This window comes from Cheilinus undulatus, linkage group 9, assembly GCF_018320785.1.
Source record: "Cheilinus undulatus linkage group 9, ASM1832078v1, whole genome shotgun sequence".
Lineage (NCBI taxonomy): Eukaryota > Metazoa > Chordata > Actinopteri > Labriformes > Labridae > Cheilinus > Cheilinus undulatus.
This window is the reverse complement of record NC_054873.1, coordinates 1,881,403-1,902,813: the sequence shown is the minus strand read 5'-3', so window position 1 is coordinate 1,902,813 and position 21,411 is coordinate 1,881,403. Positions and strand designations below refer to the sequence as shown.

Genomic DNA, 21,411 nt, shown 5'->3' with positions numbered 1-21,411 from the left:
AATCTCTGCTGAAGCTTCAACTAAGAACTGAGGAGAAGCTCCAAATCCCTGATACTCAACGTGTGATTATCTGTGATGATCTCTTTTATGTCTGCATTTAAATATCATTACCCCAGAAACCCTTAAAACAATGAAACTTTTTTGCCCTTTTTTCCCCTTTTTTGCCACTTTTCACCCATTTAAACTACCTTTTGTCAATAAATACCACCTTTTCCTACATTTGTACCCATTTTGACATTTTCTTGCAACCTTTTACTCATTTTTTGCCCCTTTACACCATTTTTGTTGTCATTTTTTACTCATATAGGCTACCTGTTGCCATTAAATACCACTTGCTTCCTCATATTTGCCTGTTTTTGTGACTTCTTTTTGCCACTATATCCCATTTTTGCCCCGTTTCACCACTTTTCATCCATTTAAGCTATGTTTTGTCATTAAATGCCACCTTTTACCCAAATTTGTACCCATTTTGACATGTTTTTTGTAACTTTTTACCCCTTTTTTGCCTTTTTTTCACCATTTTTTCTCCCAGTTTTCACCCAGTTAAGCTAACTTTTGTCATTAAATACCACTTTTTCCTAGTTTTTGCCCATTTTAGCCACTTCCTGTTGCCACTTTTATCCCATTTTTGTCCTTTTTCACCCATGTAGGCTACCTGTTGCCATTAAATACCACTTGCTTCCTTATATTTGCCTGTTTTTGCCACTTCTTTTTGCCACTTTATCCCATTTTTGCCCCTTTTCACCCCTTTTCACCCATTTCAGCTACCTTTTGCTACTAAATACCACCTGTTTCCTATGTTTTGACCATTTTTGCCACTCTTGACTGCCAACACCTACAACTCATTTTGTTGCCACTTCTCACCCATTTTTTGCTACTTTCTGACCAATTCTCACCCCTTTTCAACCGTTTTTGTTGCTTTTTGACCATGTTTGCCACTTTTAACCTATTGTTATTGTAGTTCAAGCTGTTTTTGCTTCACCTTTTAGATTGTGGCTCTTGTAGAGGTATTTTTCATCAGTTTGGCCCTTTGGTTGAGTAACACTGATTGAAATACTGGTGTCACTGTGATAGTTCAGGTTTTTATTTTTGATGCATTTGCAAAAATAAAGCTAACATTGTGTTTTGACTTTGTCCTGATGGGGTACTGAGTGGATTAATGCTGCATCATAACAACCCTGGACAGAGTGAATGAGCGGTACAGTTGTTGTCTTTAGAGCCAACAACCTCCAAAGACACAAACATCAGTATGATAATAAAGGAATAGGACGTTTTCTGAGCTTTGAGGTCAGAATTGTGAAAGCAGAACATCTGATGGTATTTAAACATTAAACTGCTGTGATTATAGACGATGAGAACATCTGATTAAAGGTTGAATTGATGATGAAACATCCATCTCACGCACCTGCACATGAAAGCTGCAGCACGCAGAGCTGACGTCTGTCTCTTCCGTGGCGGCTGCATCCCTCCTTCCCCGTCTCCTTCCTCTCCTAATATTTTAGTGAAATAACCTTTAATCAGTGGCAGGATCATTTATCTTGGTTGGTCTGCATTAAAAACCCTCTTCAGTGATATTTCCCTCATCATGAGTCCTCACATCAGACTGAAACAAAGCAGAATAATTTCACAGCCTCGGTGCTGATCCAGCTGCAGATAATCCTGTAATCTGTATAAATCTCCTCTCAGACTTTTTATTAGGCAGCATTAATCTGTCAGATAATCACAGTAGAGCACAGGTGTCAAACTCAAGGCCCGGGGGCCAAATCCGGCCCATGGAACAATTATATCTGGCCCACAAGATCATATTAGTATTCTAACTGACCCCCCAGTCTGAGGTCTGCAGATTTCCTCCAGTATAAAAATGTAAACTTTACCGTGAAGATTTTAAAATATCCTTGTTAACACATAAAAATCTGAAAAAGTAAAGAGTAAGAAAAATTAGATAAAACGTCATGAATGTGGGAGAAAAAATTAATTTGTGTTTTATTTCATATTTTGAATTTTGCATCTCAAGATTACGACTCAAACTTATGATTTTGACTTTCATTTCATGCTTTGACCTTTTCAACTCAGATTTCTGGTTTTATATGTCACATTTTATCTTTTAGATTCACAATTTTAAATTTTAAGTCATATTTTGACCTTTTCAACTCCTTACTTTGGCTTTTTAACATCATATTTTGACTTTTGAAAACATGATTTCCATTTTTCCCATATTTTGAGATTTAAAATTCATAATTTTTACTTTTTGTATCATATTTTGACCTTTGATAGGTCAAGAGCATAAACTCATAAACCATTACACATTACATATGTTCATATTCTTCTTTAATAAAAGATGTGTCAGATGTTTTATTTATTTACGTCTTATCCAGTCAGTTTTTGTGTCGTAGCAGAAAGACACGGAAGTGGAACTCCTACATTGGGACTGTTTCGACGGACGTATTTTACCGTAGAACTGGAACTTCCGGCAAATCATTAGATAGCGAAAGGTGAAAGTGTTGTCGTTTGTTTTGGAAATATTTTATTCTTTCTCCGTTTTTCCGACAGAATGAGCCAAAGAAGGTGAACGTTAACGTCGAAAACAAAGAAAAGAGTTGAAACAACCGGATTTTCAGCGCTGACGTTCCTGTTTATTGAACTGTTAGCTAACATTAGCATCGAGCTAACCGGGTAGCTCTCCGCGATACCCGGACACCGAAACCCAGACACCTCGAACCTGGACTCCCTCCGAGCCAGACAGATCGGCCGCTTCAGAGCCTCCCTAGCCCGGGTCGGAAGCGTTTCTCCTGCGGTCAGAACGGAGAATCTCCCCGTTTCATGTGTGTCCTGGGGCCGGGCTGGACTTTTTAATGGGAGCCTCCTCGCTGTGGAGGCACTGCGGGCTCCAGCAGAGAGGAAAGCCGAGGGCCTGGCGGTCTGTCGGGCTCACATGGAGTCTCTGGCCGGGTACGTGTATAAGGCAGCCAGTGAAGGCAGAGTCCTGACGCTGGCTGCTCTGCTGCTGAACCACTCGGAGACGGAGACCCGGTACCTGCTCAGCTATGTGACCCAGCTGGCCGGGCAGAGGTCCACCCCGCTCATCATCGCTGCCCGGAACGGACACGACAAGGTGGTCCGACTGTTGCTGGACCACTACCGAGTGGACACGGAACAGACCGGCACGGTCCGGTTTGACGGGTAAGAGCTGACAGGTTCTACTCTTCAGTCCAGGTACCTGTGTGAATAAGAACTCTGGTACCGAGTACAGGCAGGACTCAGTAATACCATAAAAGCGCCAACATTAGGTCTAAATACCTTCATGTCCATCAGAGACTCTTCACCTTATCATCGACAATGCCGCGGTTCAAATTGATATTAAACGATATTAAACGATACGATACGATATATCTGACGTGCTGATATTTACAACATACAACTGATAGCAATCAGAAATCAATACTAGGGCTGGGAATTTAATCAAAATGTAGATTAAATTGCAACATGACCTACTGCAGTTTTCAAATGGCAGAGGGTTTAATACACGGGTGTCAAACTCAAGGCCTGGGGGCCAAATCCGGCCCATGGTACAGCTCTACCCGGCTTACCAGATCACGTATTTTTATTATAACTGTCCCATCAGTATGAGGTCTGCAGATTTCCTCCAGTGTAAAAATGTAAACTTAACCTTGATGATTTATAATATCATTGTTGAGTCATAAAAATTAGAAAAAGTAAACAGAAAAAATAATAATAAAAAAAAAGTCAGGGGGAAGAAATCAGTGTTTTTTCTATATTTTCAATTTTGCATCTCACAGTTATAACTAAAAGTTATGTTTTTGACTTTTTATTTCATATTTTCACCTTTTACATTAATAATTTAGAATTTTAAATCCTATTTAGACCTTTTAAAATCATGATTTTTAACTTTTATCTCATGTTTTTACCTTCAAAACTTGTAATTTTTAACTTAGCTCAGTTTTTTTTTACCTTTTTAAATCATGATTTTGACTATTTCACGTTTTGACCTTTTTCAACTCCTAACTTTAAATTCGATCTCTTTTTTTTTTTTTTTACCTTAAAAACGCATGATTTTTAATTCTATTTCATATTTTGACATTAGAAACTCATGATTTCCATGTTTACCTCATACTTTGACTGTTAAAAAATATTATGGAAAATTTTATCTCAGTTTCTGAGACTTCAAATTCATGGTTTTCTCATATTTTGCCTTTTAAAAACATTATTTTGACTTTAAATGTCACGTTTTACCTTTTAAACTTCTAAGTTTGACTTTTTATCTCAGAGTTTGAGTTTTTAACTTATCATGTTCACCTTTTAATCGCAAAGTCATTTATCATCAATGCCAAGTTTTTTACCCCCATAATTCAATTCTGGTGAAAATAAGGTTGACATTTTATGGTTAAATATCGACCCTGTTAGGCCCTCAGGTTAGACCCAAGTTCAGAATCCAGCCCCTGCTGTGATTGAGTTTGACACCCCTGGTTTAATATTTCTTTGACCTGAAATGTGTTTTAAAATAGCAGTTTAATATATTTTTTTAAGCAGAGGTGTTTTGCTCGACACATCATGCAAACATTCAATATGTGTCAATATTTTCTAGAATAATTGACAAAAGTTCCTGCTTTCCTTGTATATTTTTGTCTTCTTCAAAATAAGAAATCCATAAAATCATCATTCTCGTCATTACAATTCATATTAAATTTGCAATATAGGACAAAATAATTGCAATAAGACATTTTTGATTTGAATTTTGGGGGATTTTTGCTTAGAAATTTTTAGATATTTTTGCGGAAATTTAATAAATTTATTTTGACATTTTTTAGGAATTTGATTTGAATTTTGGGGGAAATTTGCTTTGAAAATTTAAGGTATCGTCTTGAAAATTTGATTAATTTATATGTTAATTTTTGGGAATTCGATTTGAATTTCTTTGGAAATTTGTTTAGAAAATTTTCTGGGGGGATTAGCTTTGAAACCTTTTTAAATTCATGAAAATTTGAGAAATTTTTCTGTAAATTTTTACAAAGCTGCTTTCATTTTTTTTCTTCTTTTAGTCTTTTTAAGAAAATTTGAAGAATTAATTCGACATTTTTTGGGTGATGGGGCAGGTTTTTTATTTTTAGTTATTTTCTTTCAATTTTTGAACATTTATTTGTAGATTTTTGGAGATTGGATATAAATTTCTGGGGGAAATAGCTTTGTGTGTTATTATATAGAATGGTTTATCAGATGAGGAACCTGAAGAATAATCACATGTTGAATTGCAGTCGCAATCATTGGGTGAAAAGATCACGATTAGTTTCTTTTCCCAAATGGTTCAGCCCTAATTTCAACCTAAAACCACACTTCACAAAACACACAGTTCATAGATAGATAGATAGATAGATAGATAGATAGATACTTTTTTAACCCTGAGGGAAATTCAAAACCTTGTATAATATTTCAATAGTAACATTTTTAGGATGCAAAAATGAACACATCCCAGTATTTTAAACAGACCTTTAAGTTTAAGGAATGATGATGAATAAAGGAAGAGACTTCCCCTGAAGTAGGTCTGTTGTTCCTGCCTTAAACTCGTCTCTTCTCCTTTCGTTTGTTTGTACGGCCAGTATTCACAGCTGATAGATGCACATTTTTATTGCCAAAATATTGGCAGAAATCTGCCGATACAGTTAACTAATTTTTTTAAGCTAATATCTGCAGATACAGGGGATAATGTCCTGCATCACTATTAACAGTCTGCTCTACTCTGTCCTCCACATTCACCTATCAGCTCCTTTAATGAGAGGCTAATATCGTGCTGTAAAATCACAGTAAATCATGTAAAATGTTAATGAGTACAAGTACTAAGGACATTGTGATGCCTTCACTTAGTTTGATGTGGTCTGAATAATTTAGGTAAATAATCTGATTACAGTTTTCCCCAATATTGTGATTTGATATGCGATTATTCCTTAAGCTCCCTATCTTTCATATTTTTGCATTTTCCAACAAACACAAGTAGTAAATCATTCTATACTTTAACCAACATAATATTACATGAAAGTAGGGCTGAAATAAAAAAAAAAAATTGTAATGATTTTGACTCGTATTGCAAATGGATATGAACTACTGTATTGAATGGAGTGATGATTTTTATGTCGTCCTCATATTTAATCAGAAAAATATACAAAAATGAAGAAAGTAGGTGTTTTGTAGAATATTCTTTAAAAATGGAACCTTAATGAGTGTATAGTGTGTAATGCATAACATCTCTGCTGCAAAAAAACAGTTTTAAGTCGGTGTTTTAACACATAGTTCAGATTAAAGATATACTCTAACTTCTGTGATTTGAAAATTGCAGCAGGCTATATTGCAATTTAATCAAATTTGCAATGAATTGCCCAGCCCTAGTCTGAATCATGAACTAAGTTGTTAAATTGATGCATAATTACATAAAATGTGGCCCATCTGTTCATACTGAGACACTAAGAAATGGACCAAAATTTGTTGTAAACAGTGAAAACTAGAGATACTGATGTGCATACATTCTAGGCATGTAGGGTGCGAAGGATTCATCACAGGGCTGATGAGCCATGACCTAGGGATGTGGGGGGCGGGGGGGGCAGCCAGAGTCAAGCTCAAACATGAGGACACATGTGTGTCACTAGGCAGCCAAGGTCAAACTCAACAGCATCTCTTTTATTTGGGCCTTTTTTCACCCCTGGAGACTGCTGGTGGTTTTGCACATCCACAATGAGTCCAGGGTCTTGTAGTAACCTTACTCCTCATTTGGATACTACCTTAGGCCGTGCTCACTCACCATATCCACCCTTTGCACCAGTCCAGAGGCTCACAACTGCCATTAAACAACAAATGAAGAGGAAGAAGCCAGCACAACAGACCACACGAAGGAGAAAAGTCACAGTCAAACACCAGAGCAGTGGAGGTACTCACGCTGAAAAACCCGCTAGCTTATTCTCCCTCTCTGTGATATGAAATTTAGTAAACAGCCTGCCTAAACAGGGCGGTATTGAGTTTGCTTTTAAAAACAATAACATTGGAGGCGGCCCTCAGGTGTCCAGATGAGCTGATCCACAGACGGGACTACATTGAGAAAAAGATCCGTCACCATATGCTTTAGTTCTGACTATGGGGACTGTTAACAGAAGACCCGAGGGCTCGACTGGGCTCTTAATGTAAAGGCAAATCAATTAAATAAGGAGGGACGAGAAAGTCTGTTCTAGAACAAACAGCCAATGCAGAGACCTTAAAATCAGAGTTATGTGTGCTCTCTGTCTCGTCTTTGTCAGCATTCATGCAGCTCAGTTTGGAGCAGCTGTGTTATCATAATCTATGCTGCAGGTCATAAAAGCTGTAAGAAAAATCCTAAATATGAGATACTGCTCTAAAAAGGCCAGATTTTCACTAACATTTTTAATGTATTTATCATTTTAGTACAATATGAGTGTTTTTTTAATTTAGCGTCTTTTAGTCTCATGTTTAATCCACCACAGGCTGCACCAACCATCCCAGGTAGTTCTAGATAACAAACTGTAAGCAGCCCTACTTTCAGATTAAAGTATTAAATGAGGGAACCCTAAATCCTGGATCGAGAAAACTGAGGTTTAACCCTTACTAAGATTGATTGGAATAAATGAAGATGATGAGTAATACTGAGATGTGAGCAGAGTGCACACAGATGAAGATTGTAGTTAAATAAAGAAATGTTGAGTTTGAAAACCCAAACTTTCTAACTGTGTCTTTGGTGTTGGAGAAAAAGAGACGGCATCGACACGACTGCTGTAGAAACCTTAAACCGGTTTGTTGAGCTCCCACCCAGAAGTCAGCCTGGTGAGGTGACGGTCCTTCATAAACACAAGCTGTGTGACCATGGTTGCTTTCTTGCCACAAACTTTTTTTAATCTTGCAAAACTGAAAAACGGACATTCCTGTTACCAGATGCCGTTTGATTTTTCTGATGTTTTTAACTCCTGTGCAGACTCTGCTCCTAAACAGTGAACCTAAAGCTCCTGTTTATTATCCTCCATCAGAGATTAGATAAAAGCGGACAGCTTTAATATCAAACTCAGTAGATTTATAGAGCCGTTTCTGTGGACTTTACTCTCTAACTTCAGAAACATCACACACTGTTGATGTATTACAGTGATCATCAACTGGCAGCCCGGGGGCCACATCAGGCCCCCATATCTTCCCATCTGGCCCCCAGAATGTGATCAAATTCAAATTATGTGCTGAGGAAAAAATCTAGAGAAAAAAAGCTGTGGTATTTTGGGAATGTTTTTTGAATGTTTTATTTATTTCCTTAATAAAATCCCTACAGCTATTAAAACAACTCCAAAAACAACTGAGACTGAATCAATTTAATGACTTTATGTTTGATTTTTAGAAATCCACCTGTTAGTCACTATTAACAATATTTTATGTAAAACATTTATCTATCAGTAGATTCTTGAAAAAACTGGGAATGAATAATAAAAATGTTTTTGTGAATAAAGAATTGTAATATTAAAATGGGAATAAAGAATGAAAACATTTAAATATGAACAAAGAATAAAAATATAGAAATTCAAGTAAAAAACAAAAATAATAAAATGGGAATAAGGCATAAAAATATGGCATAATAAATATGGAAAAAGGGAATAAAAATATGAAAAAGAAATTAGACTAAAAAACATTAAAATGGGAGTAAACAATAAAATATAAAAATTAAAAACAAAGATTAGAAATATAAAAAAGGAATAAAAGAATTAAAATGGAAATAAAGTCTTAAAACATTAAAATGGGTGTAAAAAATAAAAACTGAAAAGATTAGAAATATGAAAATGGGGGGAAAAATTACAAAAGGGAATACATAAAAACATTTAAATCAGAATAAAGAATTAAAATCAAAAATTGGGAAAAAGAATGAAAATTCAGAAATAGGAATAAAGAATACAAATATAATTATGGGAATGAAAATTTAAAAAAAAAAAATTTTCAGTTGATTCTTGATTTAGAAAAAAAAAACAAAAACTGCTGTTTTCTATTAGACAATCCTGAAAGCCACAGGAATAGGTAAAATATCTCAGTCACCCCCTTGTGGCTGGCTGTGGTATAGGTACTGATCTCACAGATGGAGCCAAAAAAATTTGAACATTTAAAAGAAAACAAATATATATACAAAAATATGTAAATTAGACTATTATGAACATTTCTTTAGTTAATTAGAGAGTTCGGTCCCCAAAGTGCCTGTTTAGGAAAAAGCTGGCCCTCGTACAAATGTCGTTGACGACCCCTGATGTATAACATCCTGAATCTGTCTCCTGTCTCTCCTGCAGCTACGTCATCGACGGGGCCACGGCGCTGTGGTGTGCAGCAGGGGCGGGACACTTCGAGGTGGTGCGTCTGCTGGTGAGCCACCATGCCAACGTTAACCACACCACCATCACGAACTCCACCCCTCTGCGAGCCGCCTGCTTCGACGGGCGCCTCGACATCGTCCGCTACCTGGTGGAGAACAGCGCCGACATCAGCATCACCAACAAGTACAACAACACCTGCCTGATGATCGCCGCCTACAAGGGCCACACAGACGTGGTCAAGTTCCTGCTGGAGCAGGGGGCGGACCCCAATGCCAAAGCCCACTGCGGGGCCACCGCCCTGCACTTCGCAGCAGAGGCGGGTCATCTGGATATCGTCAAAGAGCTGGTGCGATGTCAGGCCGCCATGGTGGTGAACGGGCACGGCATGACTCCGCTGAAGGTGGCAGCGGAGAGCTGCAAAGCTGACGTGGTGGAGCTACTGCTGACGTACGCAGATATCGACGTCCACAGCCGCATCGAGGCTCTGGAGCTGCTGGGAGCCTCGTTCGCCAACGACAGGGAGAACTATGATATCCAGAAGGCGTACGAGTACATGTACATGGCCATGCTGGAGCGCTACAGTGACCCCGAGAACGTCATCACAAAGGAGCTGCTGCCGCCCATCGAGGCCTACGGCGGGCGCTGCGAGTGTCGGACTCTTGAAGAACTCGAGGCGATTTGTCTGGACCGGGACGCTATGCACATGGAGGGGCTAATGATCCGGGAGCGAATCCTGGGCTCAGACAACATCGACCTGTCACACCCCATCATCTACCGCGGCGCCGTCTACGCCGACAACATGGAGTTTGAGCAGTGCATCAAACTGTGGCTGCACGCACTGCGTCTGCGGCAGAAAGGAAACAGGAACACGCACAAAGACCTGCTGCGCTTCGCCCAGGTGTTCTCCCAGATGGTCCACCTAAAGGAGCAGGTCCTGGCCTCGGCCGTGGAGCAGGTGCTGAGCTGCAGCGTGGTTGAGATCCAGAGGAGCATGTCTCGAGTCGACACGGCGGCCGAGTCTGAGCTGGCGCAGGCCATGGACAACTACGAGTCAAACGTCTTCACCTTCCTGTACCTGGCCTGCATCTCCACCAAGACCACGTGCAGCGACGAGGAGCGTGCACGCATCAACAAGCACATCTACGACCTGATCCAGCTGGACCCGCGCTCCAGAGAAGGCTCCTCCCTGCTCCACCTCGCCATCAGCTCCAGCACGCCTGTCGACGACTTCCACACCAATGACGTCTGCAGCTTCCCCAGCGCTCAGGTCACCAAGCTGCTGCTGGACTGCGGCGCGCAGGTCAACGCCGTCGACCACGAGGGAAACACCCCGCTGCACGTCATCGTCCAGTACAACCGGCCAATCAGCGACTTTCTCACGCTGCACGCCATCATCATTAACCTGGTGGAGGCCGGCGCCCACACGGACATGACCAACAAGCAGAAGAAGACGCCGCTGGACAAGAGCACCACGGGCGTGTCGGAGATCCTGCTGAAGACTCAGATGAAGATGAGCCTGAAGTGCCTGGCGGCGCGTGCCGTCCGCCAGCACCAGATCACCTACAGAAACCAGATCCCCAAAACGCTGGAGGAGTTTGTGGAGTTCCACTAAAGCGGACCTGAAGGGACCGGAACTTTGTTGTTTTAAAGTAAATTCTTCTAATTTTCTAACCAATCCACACGGTGCTGAGTCTGACGGTCAGTACTGAACATGTATGAGCTTTTTTTATCAAGAAAATGGGTGTTTCTGTTTTTAATTTAAGTATTAATCGCTGAGAACCAGCAGCTTCAGACGGGGCTCTGTCTCTGAGCGCTGAAAGAGTGACATCATCACCACGCTGCTTCTTGATTTGCCTTATCCTCTCGCTGAGGAGCCGCCATGTTGCTGTGATTCCACAGACTGAGTGAACGACAGAGAGACGAGGAGAGACTAAAGACTGAGTGAGTGAAGAGATGCCAACAGACAAACCGACCTCGCCTGCTTTCATCACGTCAGATCATAGGATTCTTTTAAGAGGATGAAAAAATTCAGAGGAGGCAGATCAGGGACCTGATCTCACTGCTGGACTGAGTTCACCTCATAATCAGGCTTTTAGTTTGTTATACTTAAAATAATTTTAAAGGGTTTCTGGTGATGATTATTTGTGAGGAAATTTGTTTTCTGGGCGGTTTTCTCTAAAAACTGAGCTACATGGCCAAAAGAATGCAGACACCCTCCATATAACAACGTTTATACTCTAGAACAATGGTGGATCTGAATGTTTTTGGTCTTTAAACGTCCTAATTTAGAGCTAAACTGAACCAAAGCCTTGTTTTTGTGTTCTTTCCCTCTTAAGGCTGGAGTCCTACCTGCTGATTTGTGGTTGCTGCCATTTTGGCTGGTCGCCGTAGCTACAGTGTCCACGGCAACCAGCTGATTGTAAGAACAGCAGAGATGTTTGGATTAAACACTCTAGAGCAGGGGTTCTCAACATTTTCAGCCCGTGACCCCCAAAATAAAGGTGCCAGAGACCGGGGACCCCCACTGTACCTGAAGGTGGATGAACACAGACATGAACATGGGGGACCATGGAGGTCAGGAAAATCAGGGTCCGTTGTAAAGTTAGCTAGATATCCATATCCATCTTTTATATTTAACCTTAATAATGATCACTCTTAACATAGCATCAGATGTTGTTTTTTTTTTTATTACACTGTTGCCACTATACACCAATTTTGTTAATTTTTTTTTTTACTCCTTTTCATCATTTTCCCCACCAATTTTAACGCATTTTTACCATTTAACACCTATTTTTGTCAGGTGTAAACTCTTTCCAACACTTTTTTTCTGCCTGATTTTTCACTTCTAAACCAATTCTTGCCACTTAAGCTTAATGTTGCCTCTGTTGACCCATTTTTCCTACTATTAACCCCTTTTTAGCCCGTTTCACCATTTGATATGCCTATTTTTGCTACTTTAACTAATTTCTGCCACTATTTGTCTATCTTTTCTTTCTTAGTTAACCCTTTTTTGCCAGTTTATACCAATTTTCCATCCTAATTCACTAAATCTCAACCCATTGTTGCCAATTTGAAGTCATTTCAGCCACTTTAATTCCTTTTTACCACTATTTATGCCCATTTTCACCACATAAGCCCATTTGGCCTTTCTTTTTTGCTATTTTTGTCTAATTTTTTGCCACTTCTAACCCATTTCTGCTACTTTTAAAATCTAACTTCATCACCTTTTCCACCGTTTTTGCCATTAGTAGCCCATTTTAGCCCATTTTAAACCATTTCAATTAATATTAAAATAGATTAATATTTGGTTTAACTTTAACAAAAGAGATTTACAGGTTTAAGAAGGCTATTCACTTCAGGTACAGTGGGGGTCCCTGGTCTCTGGCACCTTTGTTTTGGTTGTTGTGGCCTGAAAAGGTTGAGAACCACTGCTGTAGTATATAGTCATCTTAAAAATGTAAATCCCTTTTCTCAAAAACAGGATTAAAATATTTTTAAAAAAATGTCCGAAGGTGGTTAAGTGGGATTTTAGATGTGGCAAAAATGGGTTGAAGTGGCAGAAAACAGACACAAGAAGTGGTAGAAGTGGATTAGAAAATAGGAGAAATAGTTTAAAGTGGCAAAAATTGGTGAAATGGGATCTGAAATTGGGAAAACGTGAAGAATTGATTTGGAAGTGGCAAAACAGGCAGTAAAACGTGGTGTAAAGGGTTTAAAATTGATAAAAATGGGTTAAGAGTGGCAAAAATGTGTTAAAATTGACAAAAATTGTTGGTAAAAAGGAATGAAAATGGGTTAAAATTTGGCAAAAATGGGTCCAAATTGTGCAAAATTGAGGAAAAGTGATAAATAATAACAAAATTGGGTGAGAAAAAATCATTTCAAAGGTATTCTCCATTTTTTTAAGGCATCTGCCCCCCCCCCACCCCCTTAGTGTTTTGCGACCCCCAAAATAGGGTCCCGACCCCAAGTTTGAGAACCACTGCACTAGATGAATCAGATGATCGCTGGGTAGTCTAAGCCCAGTTCAGACCAAAGAGTGGAGATCTAAAGACCAAAGTCGCAGTGGTCTGAACGCAGACCGCTGGTTTTAGAATGTTGCCAGCAGAGTTATCTTGGTTTTCTTCCATCGATCATCATGATAACAATCACCGTCATTATCTTGGCGCTAGAATTTCACATATAAACACACAGATGCTTTACTCGCTCAGTCTTGTTGTAGGGAGGATATCTGCTGAGAGTCATTAATATTCTACAGACAAATTTAGCTCCTGAAGTTCTCGTGCATTATTCCACATATTGCCACGCATCCTGCTCGGAGCGCAGCCAAACCAATATTTCTCTTCCAAACAAAGCCTTGTCTGCATTCAAGGCCTCTCCACAGGTTTATTTACGTCTTTTTTAGCCTGTAAGAGCAGCTCTACATTTTTCTTCTACACCAGCTCTCTAGCATTTTACAGAAGCAGGGATATATTTTTTTAACAGACGTTTCTGAACACCTTCATGTTGAAGTTTATTATTATGACATTTGAGGCCAAGGTGTCTGCATACTTTTGGCCATGTAGAGTCCTTTTTATATTTATAAACCAAATATTTCTTCACGGTGTTTTTCTTCTTTGATGTTCTTGAGACGCTCATTCATGAATTTATTCTTGTAGTTTCATCAGAGGACACGCGGACAGAGAAAATCCCCATTTTTAGTAAATAATGAGATTTTTAATATATATTGAAAATAAAAGAGGGAGTTAAAGAGCCGAGGATCGGGGCGTGTGGACGCTTTACTCTCTGTAAAGTTGAGTTTTTCTCAGATGTGGGGCCTTCATCTTTGAGTTTTGATACTTAAATTTTTAACTTTCTGTTCCTCAAAAAGCTCTAAATTTATCCTCAGCATTTGTTTTTTATCTTCAGCATCTAAGAATTCTGAGTTTAACCCAAATATTGTTTGTATCCAAATAATTTTGATTAAAATCTGAATTCTTACTTTATTCTCTAAATGTGCCTGTAGTTGTCTTTATTTTCTGGTTTTATTCTCACAGGTTTGAACTGCAGATTTCTGTTTTTCATGCTGTTAGGACGAGCTGTAGGCTACAGAGCCCCAGACATGACATGGTCAAAAAAAATTAAATTGTGGCCATAATTATGATATTTAAGGGGCCACAAAATACTAATACATTGCCACAAAATACTAATTCATGGCCACAAAATACTAATACATTGCCACAAAATACTAAATTGTGGCCATAAAATACTAATTCGTGGCCACAAAATGCTAAATTTTGGCCTCGAATTAGTATATTTTTTCAATATTATTAATAAGTATTTCGTGCACAAATTAAACCTACTTTGTGGCCACAAATTGGTATGTTTTAGCCATGAATTAGTATGCTAAATTGTGGCCAAAAATACTAATTTGTGGCTATGAAATACTAAATCATGGCCACGAACTAGTATTTTGTGGCTATAATTTAGTAATTCATGGCCATGAATTAGTATTTCATGCACACGTTATAGCTATATTGTGGCCCAAATCTTTTAGGGTTTTTTTGGCCATGTCATGTCTGGGGCTCCGTAGTAAGCCTGGACCAAAGCACATTTCTAATGGTCTGTAAATTTCACTCTAAAGGTCTGAAAGAGTCCTGATTCAGGTCCAGGAGTTGATCTGATGCGATGCTCCTGTCCACCTAAGATAGCAGATTATTTTTAGTCAATTTTTCTGCGTTTCATTCTTGGTTTTATCTGCCGCCCTGCCAACTGAGGCTTCTAAACCAGCAGAAAATCTCAGACTCTTGGAGTTTGAGGGATTAGGAGCTCCTCTGAGGACTGATTAATCTTCACATAAACACCAAAACAAAGCTGTCTGTTGCCCTTGGCCTTTCTTAACCTGAGGAATCCTGCAGGGAGGAGGAGAAGAGCTGCTTTACAGAAGAAGATTCATTATCTCCTCGACACAAGGAGCCGCTTCGACATGTCTGAGCTTTCTGAGTCAGGCAGTTTATGTCTATTTCTACTTCAAACTAAGAATTATTTATTTGTTTTTCTTAAATCGATCATCTCATTACCTTAAACGGATCATACCATTGTTTTTTTATTATTATTTTGGGCTTTTTATGTCTTTATTGACAGAGGATAGAATCAGAAGCAGGGGTGAGAGGTACTGGAAGGTGCCACAAGTTGGATTTGAACCCAGGTCACCTGCATACATGGGGTGTGCCTTAAACCACTAGGCTACCTGCACCCTGATGCAATGCTTAAGAGAAAAAGATATTTAATACGGTTTAGGAGGGGTGGCATTTCAGTGGGTTGCAACTTGCTTGCTGTTCAAGTTTATTCTGTTTGCAGACGATACCCCTTTATTTTAGTCTGTTATTATTTAACTCAGCCGTTAGATGTGGTTTCAACAAATTGGAATATTGGTTTGATATGAACAAATGATCCCTGAATCCTGACAAAACATACTTCATGGTTTTAATAATAGGAGTGACCAATGAAACATCGAAACATCTAGATTATATCAAAGTTAAAATATCAGAAAGTATCGCTCTGTTACTCAGAGTACAGGAGTCACTAGAAAATAATGAGATTTTATAAGATTCTTCTGCTCTTTTTCGCTTAAAGTTGAAAATGATACATTGCATGTGATACTTTTGTTTTACTGAAAGAAATAAAATTATAAACAAGTAAAACATGTCCAAATTTTGAAGGTAAAGCATAAACACCACTCTGTTTTACATCTTTGTTTCTTTATTAACAAACATTTCAAATGCACAGCGGCGTCACACGTCAGTACGGCCGTAAAAACTCCAGCTTTCTATCAAACATCATCCTTCATAGGGCAAACACACATGTATTTACAGAGTTCAAGTTTGTCTTTATACAACAAAAGTGCTTCAGATATAAATTTATAATGTACAATACGTGATCATAGGATGTATTTACAGTTTACATTAGAATGAAAGTCTTAGGTAGTCTTTCTTTTTCTCACGCCATCTTTTAACATTTCTGTTTCTCATGTGAACAAAAAATCTCAACATTGTCCTTCAGAAAGTTTAAATAACTCCTGATCAGTATAATGATCACCAACTGAAGTTTGTGTCATAAAATATCTATCAAAGCAGAAACAAGCATCCTGTTTAGACATGATACTAAAATCCAGTTTGGCCATTCAGATACCAGCTGGTAATCCCTGATGCTTGTGTGGATGCACATGAGAGAAATAGTCTGATATGTTATAGACGTCAGACTGAGCTGGTCTGGGATGTCCACATGAGGACAGGGCTGGTGGTGTAGAAAAAACTCCTAATGGTATTAAAGACCAGTGACTGATCTGGTCTGCAGCTTCAGCCTCATTTAGAGGGAGAGGAACTCTGGTTCCTTTTAAAGATTCAGATTTATTTTCTCAGCTTAGTCTTTATCACCGGGCACCACTTTGCCTCTTTATGTCTTAAAACATCAAAAAATAAGAAAGAAAAAGAAACTCTCTTAAATGGGTACTGGCTCTGATCATTCACAATTCCTTGATCTCTGGAACAAATGGCCTCAACAGCTCCAATTTCCAAGAAGTTGCCAACCATTGTCTACTCTATGGCAAAAGTGAAGGGGAAATGCCCCCAAAATCCCCAGCTTCACCAACATTTCATCCCCTGCCTTGATGATGTCATCCTTTAAAGCCTTTAATAGGATTTGGAAAGATGAGGCCATTCTCTAAAACTTACAAAACATTCCATCCTAGCCTTTAAAGCTGATGTCATTCTTTAAAGCCTATAAAATTTCCATCCTAGCCTTTAAAGATGATGTCATTCTTTAAAGCCTATAAACATTCCATCCTAGCCTTTACAGATGATGTCATTCTTTAAAGCCTATAAAATTTCCATCCTAGCCTTTAAAGATGATGTCATTCTTTAAAGCCTATAAAATTTCCATCCTAGCCTTTACAGATGATGTCATTCTTTAAAGCCTATAAAATTTCCATCCTAGCCTTTAAAGATGATGTCATTCTTTAAAGCCTATAAAATTTCCATCCTAGCCTTTACAGATGATGTCATTCTTTAAAGCCTATAAAATTTCCATCCTAGCCTTTAAAGATGATGTCATTCTTTAAAGCCTATAAAATTTCCATCCTAGCCTTTACAGATGATGTCATTCTTTAAAGCCTATAAAATTTCCATCCTAGCCTTTAAAGATGATGTCATTCTTTAAAGCCTATAAACATTCCATCCTAGCCTTTACAGATGATGTCATTCTTTAAAGCCTATAAAATTTCCATCCTAGCCTTTAAAGATGATGTCATTCTTTAAAGCCTATAAAATTTCCATCCTAGCCTTTACAGATGATGTCATTCTTTAAAGCCTATAAACATTCCATCCTAGCCTTTACAGATGATGTCATTCTTTAAAGCCTATAAACATTCCATCCTAGCCTTTACAGATGATATCATCCTTTAGTGCCTATAGAAATCATGTCTTTCCACATAGCCTATCAAACATTCCACCTTTGCCATTAAAGATTATGTCATCCTAAGGCTTTAACATCCAACTTTCCATAAAAATGTCTTCTTACAGCCAATAAAAATCCTTCATTTTACAGATAGTGTCATCCTCTAAAGCCTCTAAAACATTCCATCCTTGCCTTTAAAAATATTCTTTTACATCTTTCAAAACACTCCATCCTTGCCTTTAAAGATGATGCCATCTTTAAAGCCTATAAAACATTTCATCCTTGCCCTTTTAAGATGATGTAATCTTTTAAAGCCTATAAAACATTCCAATCCTCGCCTTTAAAGATGATGCTATCTTATAAAGCCTCTTAAACATTCCATCCTTGCCTTTAAAGATGATGTCATCTTTTAAAGCCTCTTAAACATTCCATCCTTGCTGTTTGCATCCAGGCCATTCTATGGCTCCAGTTTCCATTCCAGTCTAACCAGTGCCCCACAAGGTTTAACTGTATATCAGTGTGTCTTCTGAAAGCTAATGACAACATGAGGGAGAAAAGCTGTTAAAGAGCCACAGCTAGCCTGTCAGCCTGTCTCTTGTTCAGTCCCATCCATTCTTATCAGCATGAAGGATACCAAAGAGAGCTGCAGGAATGATAGTGAGAGTATAAAGTGACATCACCTGGTACCTGAACGACCAAAACGGATGGTTAATAATCTTGTAAACAGGGTCTAGGTTTCAATGGCACAGGGCTGTGTTGTAGGGATGTGGCTGATTGTCTGGGGGCGGGGCTTCAGGGTCCCTGAGTGACATGACAGGCTTGTGGTGCATTCAGGTGATCCTCATCAACTTGTAAAGTCCATCATTTTCAGCTCAGCACCATAAACAGAAAAAATACTGAAAATAAACTGGTAGTAAACATAAGACCACAGAGGATTTCTCCTGCTTTTTCTTATTGTGTCTGTAAAAGTTCTCTGTAGTCACAGACATCTTGTTTAAAATGTGATCAAGAGGTTCAAGGAAAAAACTTAAATGGGCTCTTCTAACATTAGAATTTAGACTGAATTTTACTCAAAAGGTGCAGGTAATGCCAGAGAATAATCGTGGTCCTTCACCCATAAGCTGCACAAAGCATTAATGAGATACAGCAACAGGACAGCAGCTTTAGTCCATGATTCATTACAATGCCTTCAAAAGGGTTCATACTGTACTCTTAAATTTTTACCATTGTCTCTGCAAAAGCCATTCTTCTTCCTTAAACTTTTCTTAATTAAATCTGTTTTGGTTTTTTTCAAATAAAGGCTTAAGTCTAAGTCTTCCATCAGATCTCAGACATTGTTGTGTTCCTCTTGTCCTGTAAACCAAAGATCAGCTGTGATCAGCTGTTGTCTGACTTTAGTCCTGTAAACCTGACGATGCTGTCTCTCCTCCTAACACCTGTAGAAGTAGAGATGACTGAGGGACTTTAGCAGTGTTTGAGGATTATCAGATGCAGCATCATTATCGCCTGCACGTTATAGCTCCTCTGCTGTCTTCCCATTGGCTACCGGCTGCTCCTCCTCTTCCTGTCGCCGCCGTCTGTTGAAGAAGCCGAGCTGAGGAGAAAAAAGGTCTGTTTAGACTCTAAAATTACACGTTACATGACCTAATAAAATGTGCATTTTTCTCCTATTAATAATAAGAGTGGCAAGTATTAAGGTAATGAAATCTCTAACCCTAACCCCCCCCACATCAGGACTAGAGCCTAATAACCAAAAACATGTCTTTTAAGTGTATTTTTATGTAGTTTACCTTCCACAGAGCCAGCACCAGTAAGGCCAGCAGCAGCAGACCTCCCAGTGAGCTCCCCAGTATAATCCAAACAGGGACGGTGTAATCCTCGTCTTTCCTGAGCTCCAGGATTATCTGCAAACACACAGGATGGGTTTAATTTACTCTCCTCTGACCTCCTGACACCTCCAGGTCCAACATGATGGAATAAATTATCTACAGATGAGGAAATAATCCAGTAAACAGCAAAGGATTTATCCCCCTTATTGACCTGATAGTGCCCCATTAGGTTCTGTCAGTACTCATCTTATTAAACATCCAATCAGGATTTAGGGGAGTTCACTGTAAAGGCTGAAAATCATAGAGATGCACCTCTTTCAGGGTAAATCTATTTCTGACCCCACTAATCTAATCTGAGATTAAGTTTGGAAATGCTCTTATGGATTATTCCAGTAAAATTAATTATAATTAAGGTTAATAAAAGTGAGATGTTCAAATGTCTAATGTAAGAAACAAACACAAATTTTGGTGAGACACTTCAAAAATGGTTGTTTGGAGGAGAAATGTGTTTGTTTCCACAGCAGTAAACAACAGATGAATGAGTTCTGGTGAAATGTGCTGTAATCTCAGAACGTTTAATAAAAAAGTACGGATTATGGGATTGATAAACACTCAGACAATTATTAATCGATATATATCAATCAAAACCTACAACTCTTCTCCCTTCTGTGAGGCTTTGCCTTAGAATTACAACCCCACTTCCAAAAAAGTTGGGTTGCTATGTAATATTTAAATAAAGGACTGTTGAGCAGCCGAAACTAACTGAAACTAAAACTTCATAGACTATTAAGGTTCAAATGACTAAAACGTGACTAAAACACGTGAATATTTTCATATAAAGAATAAAACTAAGACTGAAACAGCTGCCAGCCTCTACATTCTCTGAACTTGTTTTCAGCCCCTCAGTTTCGCCTTCTCTGGTGAACAGGAGGTCAGGTTTCCCTAATCAATGGGTATTAAGAAAATAAAGTTAAATAAATAATAAAAAACTGTTCTCAAAGTGACTTTTACACAAAACTATATTATTAAAGCTTAGATCTAGGCATAAAAATATGTGTTCAAATGTCTTAAAGATGAAATCAAATCAAATAAATCTAAACTACAGCTTCATCTTCCCTTTAATACCCATGATTCATCCATGGAGTTTCAGCCCAGGGACTCCAGGACTGAGTGTTAGATTTATGTCCAACAGCAGGTGGCAGCAAAGTTCCACCTCTGCTCCAGCCTCAGTCTGAGTGTTTTAACCCTTTATGACCCGCCTTACAACAAGTCCACCAGAGCATATCTTTACATTTTTACATGCTGTAGTGACATTTTTAGGGTTATTTGAACCGGGCATACACCAATACAACCCTTAGAACCCAAATTTAATTATATATTTGTGACAAGTCTATAGTAAAAAATTAAATTGCTCAAAAGAGCAAAAATAAGCACAAGAAAAAATGAAAGGTGTTTTTATTTATTTTTTTTTACACATTTTCCTAAATACAGAGATGTCATAGCTGTAACTCTCCCTAAAAAGTTGCAAAAGATCATTTCAAATCACAAAAAACTTATTTTGAGTATGGCCATAACTTCATTTTTGAAATACACTCATCTTTATGAACCGTGGCAAAAATGAAAATAAAATGAAATTGTGCTTAATTTGCAAAAAAAGACAGCATTAAAAAAAACTATTTACTGTAGTTAAATCAAATCTCTAAGTGTGCCTGATACTCTAGAGCAGTGCTACTTAACCCTGCTCAACCAAAGAGCCAAATTGTTGAAAAATAAATTTGCAAGAGCGACAATCTAAGATGTGA

At 38.5% G+C, this 21,411-nt stretch overlaps 2 protein-coding genes across 7 annotated transcripts in view; one reads left to right on the top strand and one right to left on the bottom strand.

The window, feature by feature from the left end:
• Positions 1 to 2,464: 2,464 nt before the first annotated feature.
• Positions 2,465 to 12,138, top strand: fem1b (fem-1 homolog b). The gene is made up of 2 exons (XM_041796681.1): positions 2,465 to 3,180; positions 9,324 to 12,138. Exons 1-2 carry the CDS (start codon positions 2,933 to 2,935, stop codon positions 10,957 to 10,959), a joined length of 1,884 nt encoding a protein of 627 aa, XP_041652615.1. The 5' UTR covers positions 2,465 to 2,932; the 3' UTR covers positions 10,960 to 12,138.
• Positions 12,139 to 18,148: 6,010 nt separating this feature from the next.
• Positions 18,149 to 21,411, bottom strand: part of itga11b (integrin, alpha 11b) — a 73,436-nt gene continuing 70,173 nt past the window's right edge. For all 6 annotated transcript variants that reach the window (XM_041796678.1, XM_041796673.1, XM_041796674.1 and 3 more), the window contains 2 exons: positions 19,571 to 19,684; positions 18,149 to 19,374 (listed from right to left, as the gene is read on the bottom strand). In XM_041796678.1, coding sequence (XP_041652612.1) covers positions 19,294 to 19,374; positions 19,571 to 19,684 — 195 coding nt within the window. In that variant the 3' untranslated portion in view covers positions 18,149 to 19,293. The remainder of the gene's footprint in view (positions 19,375 to 19,570; positions 19,685 to 21,411) is intronic.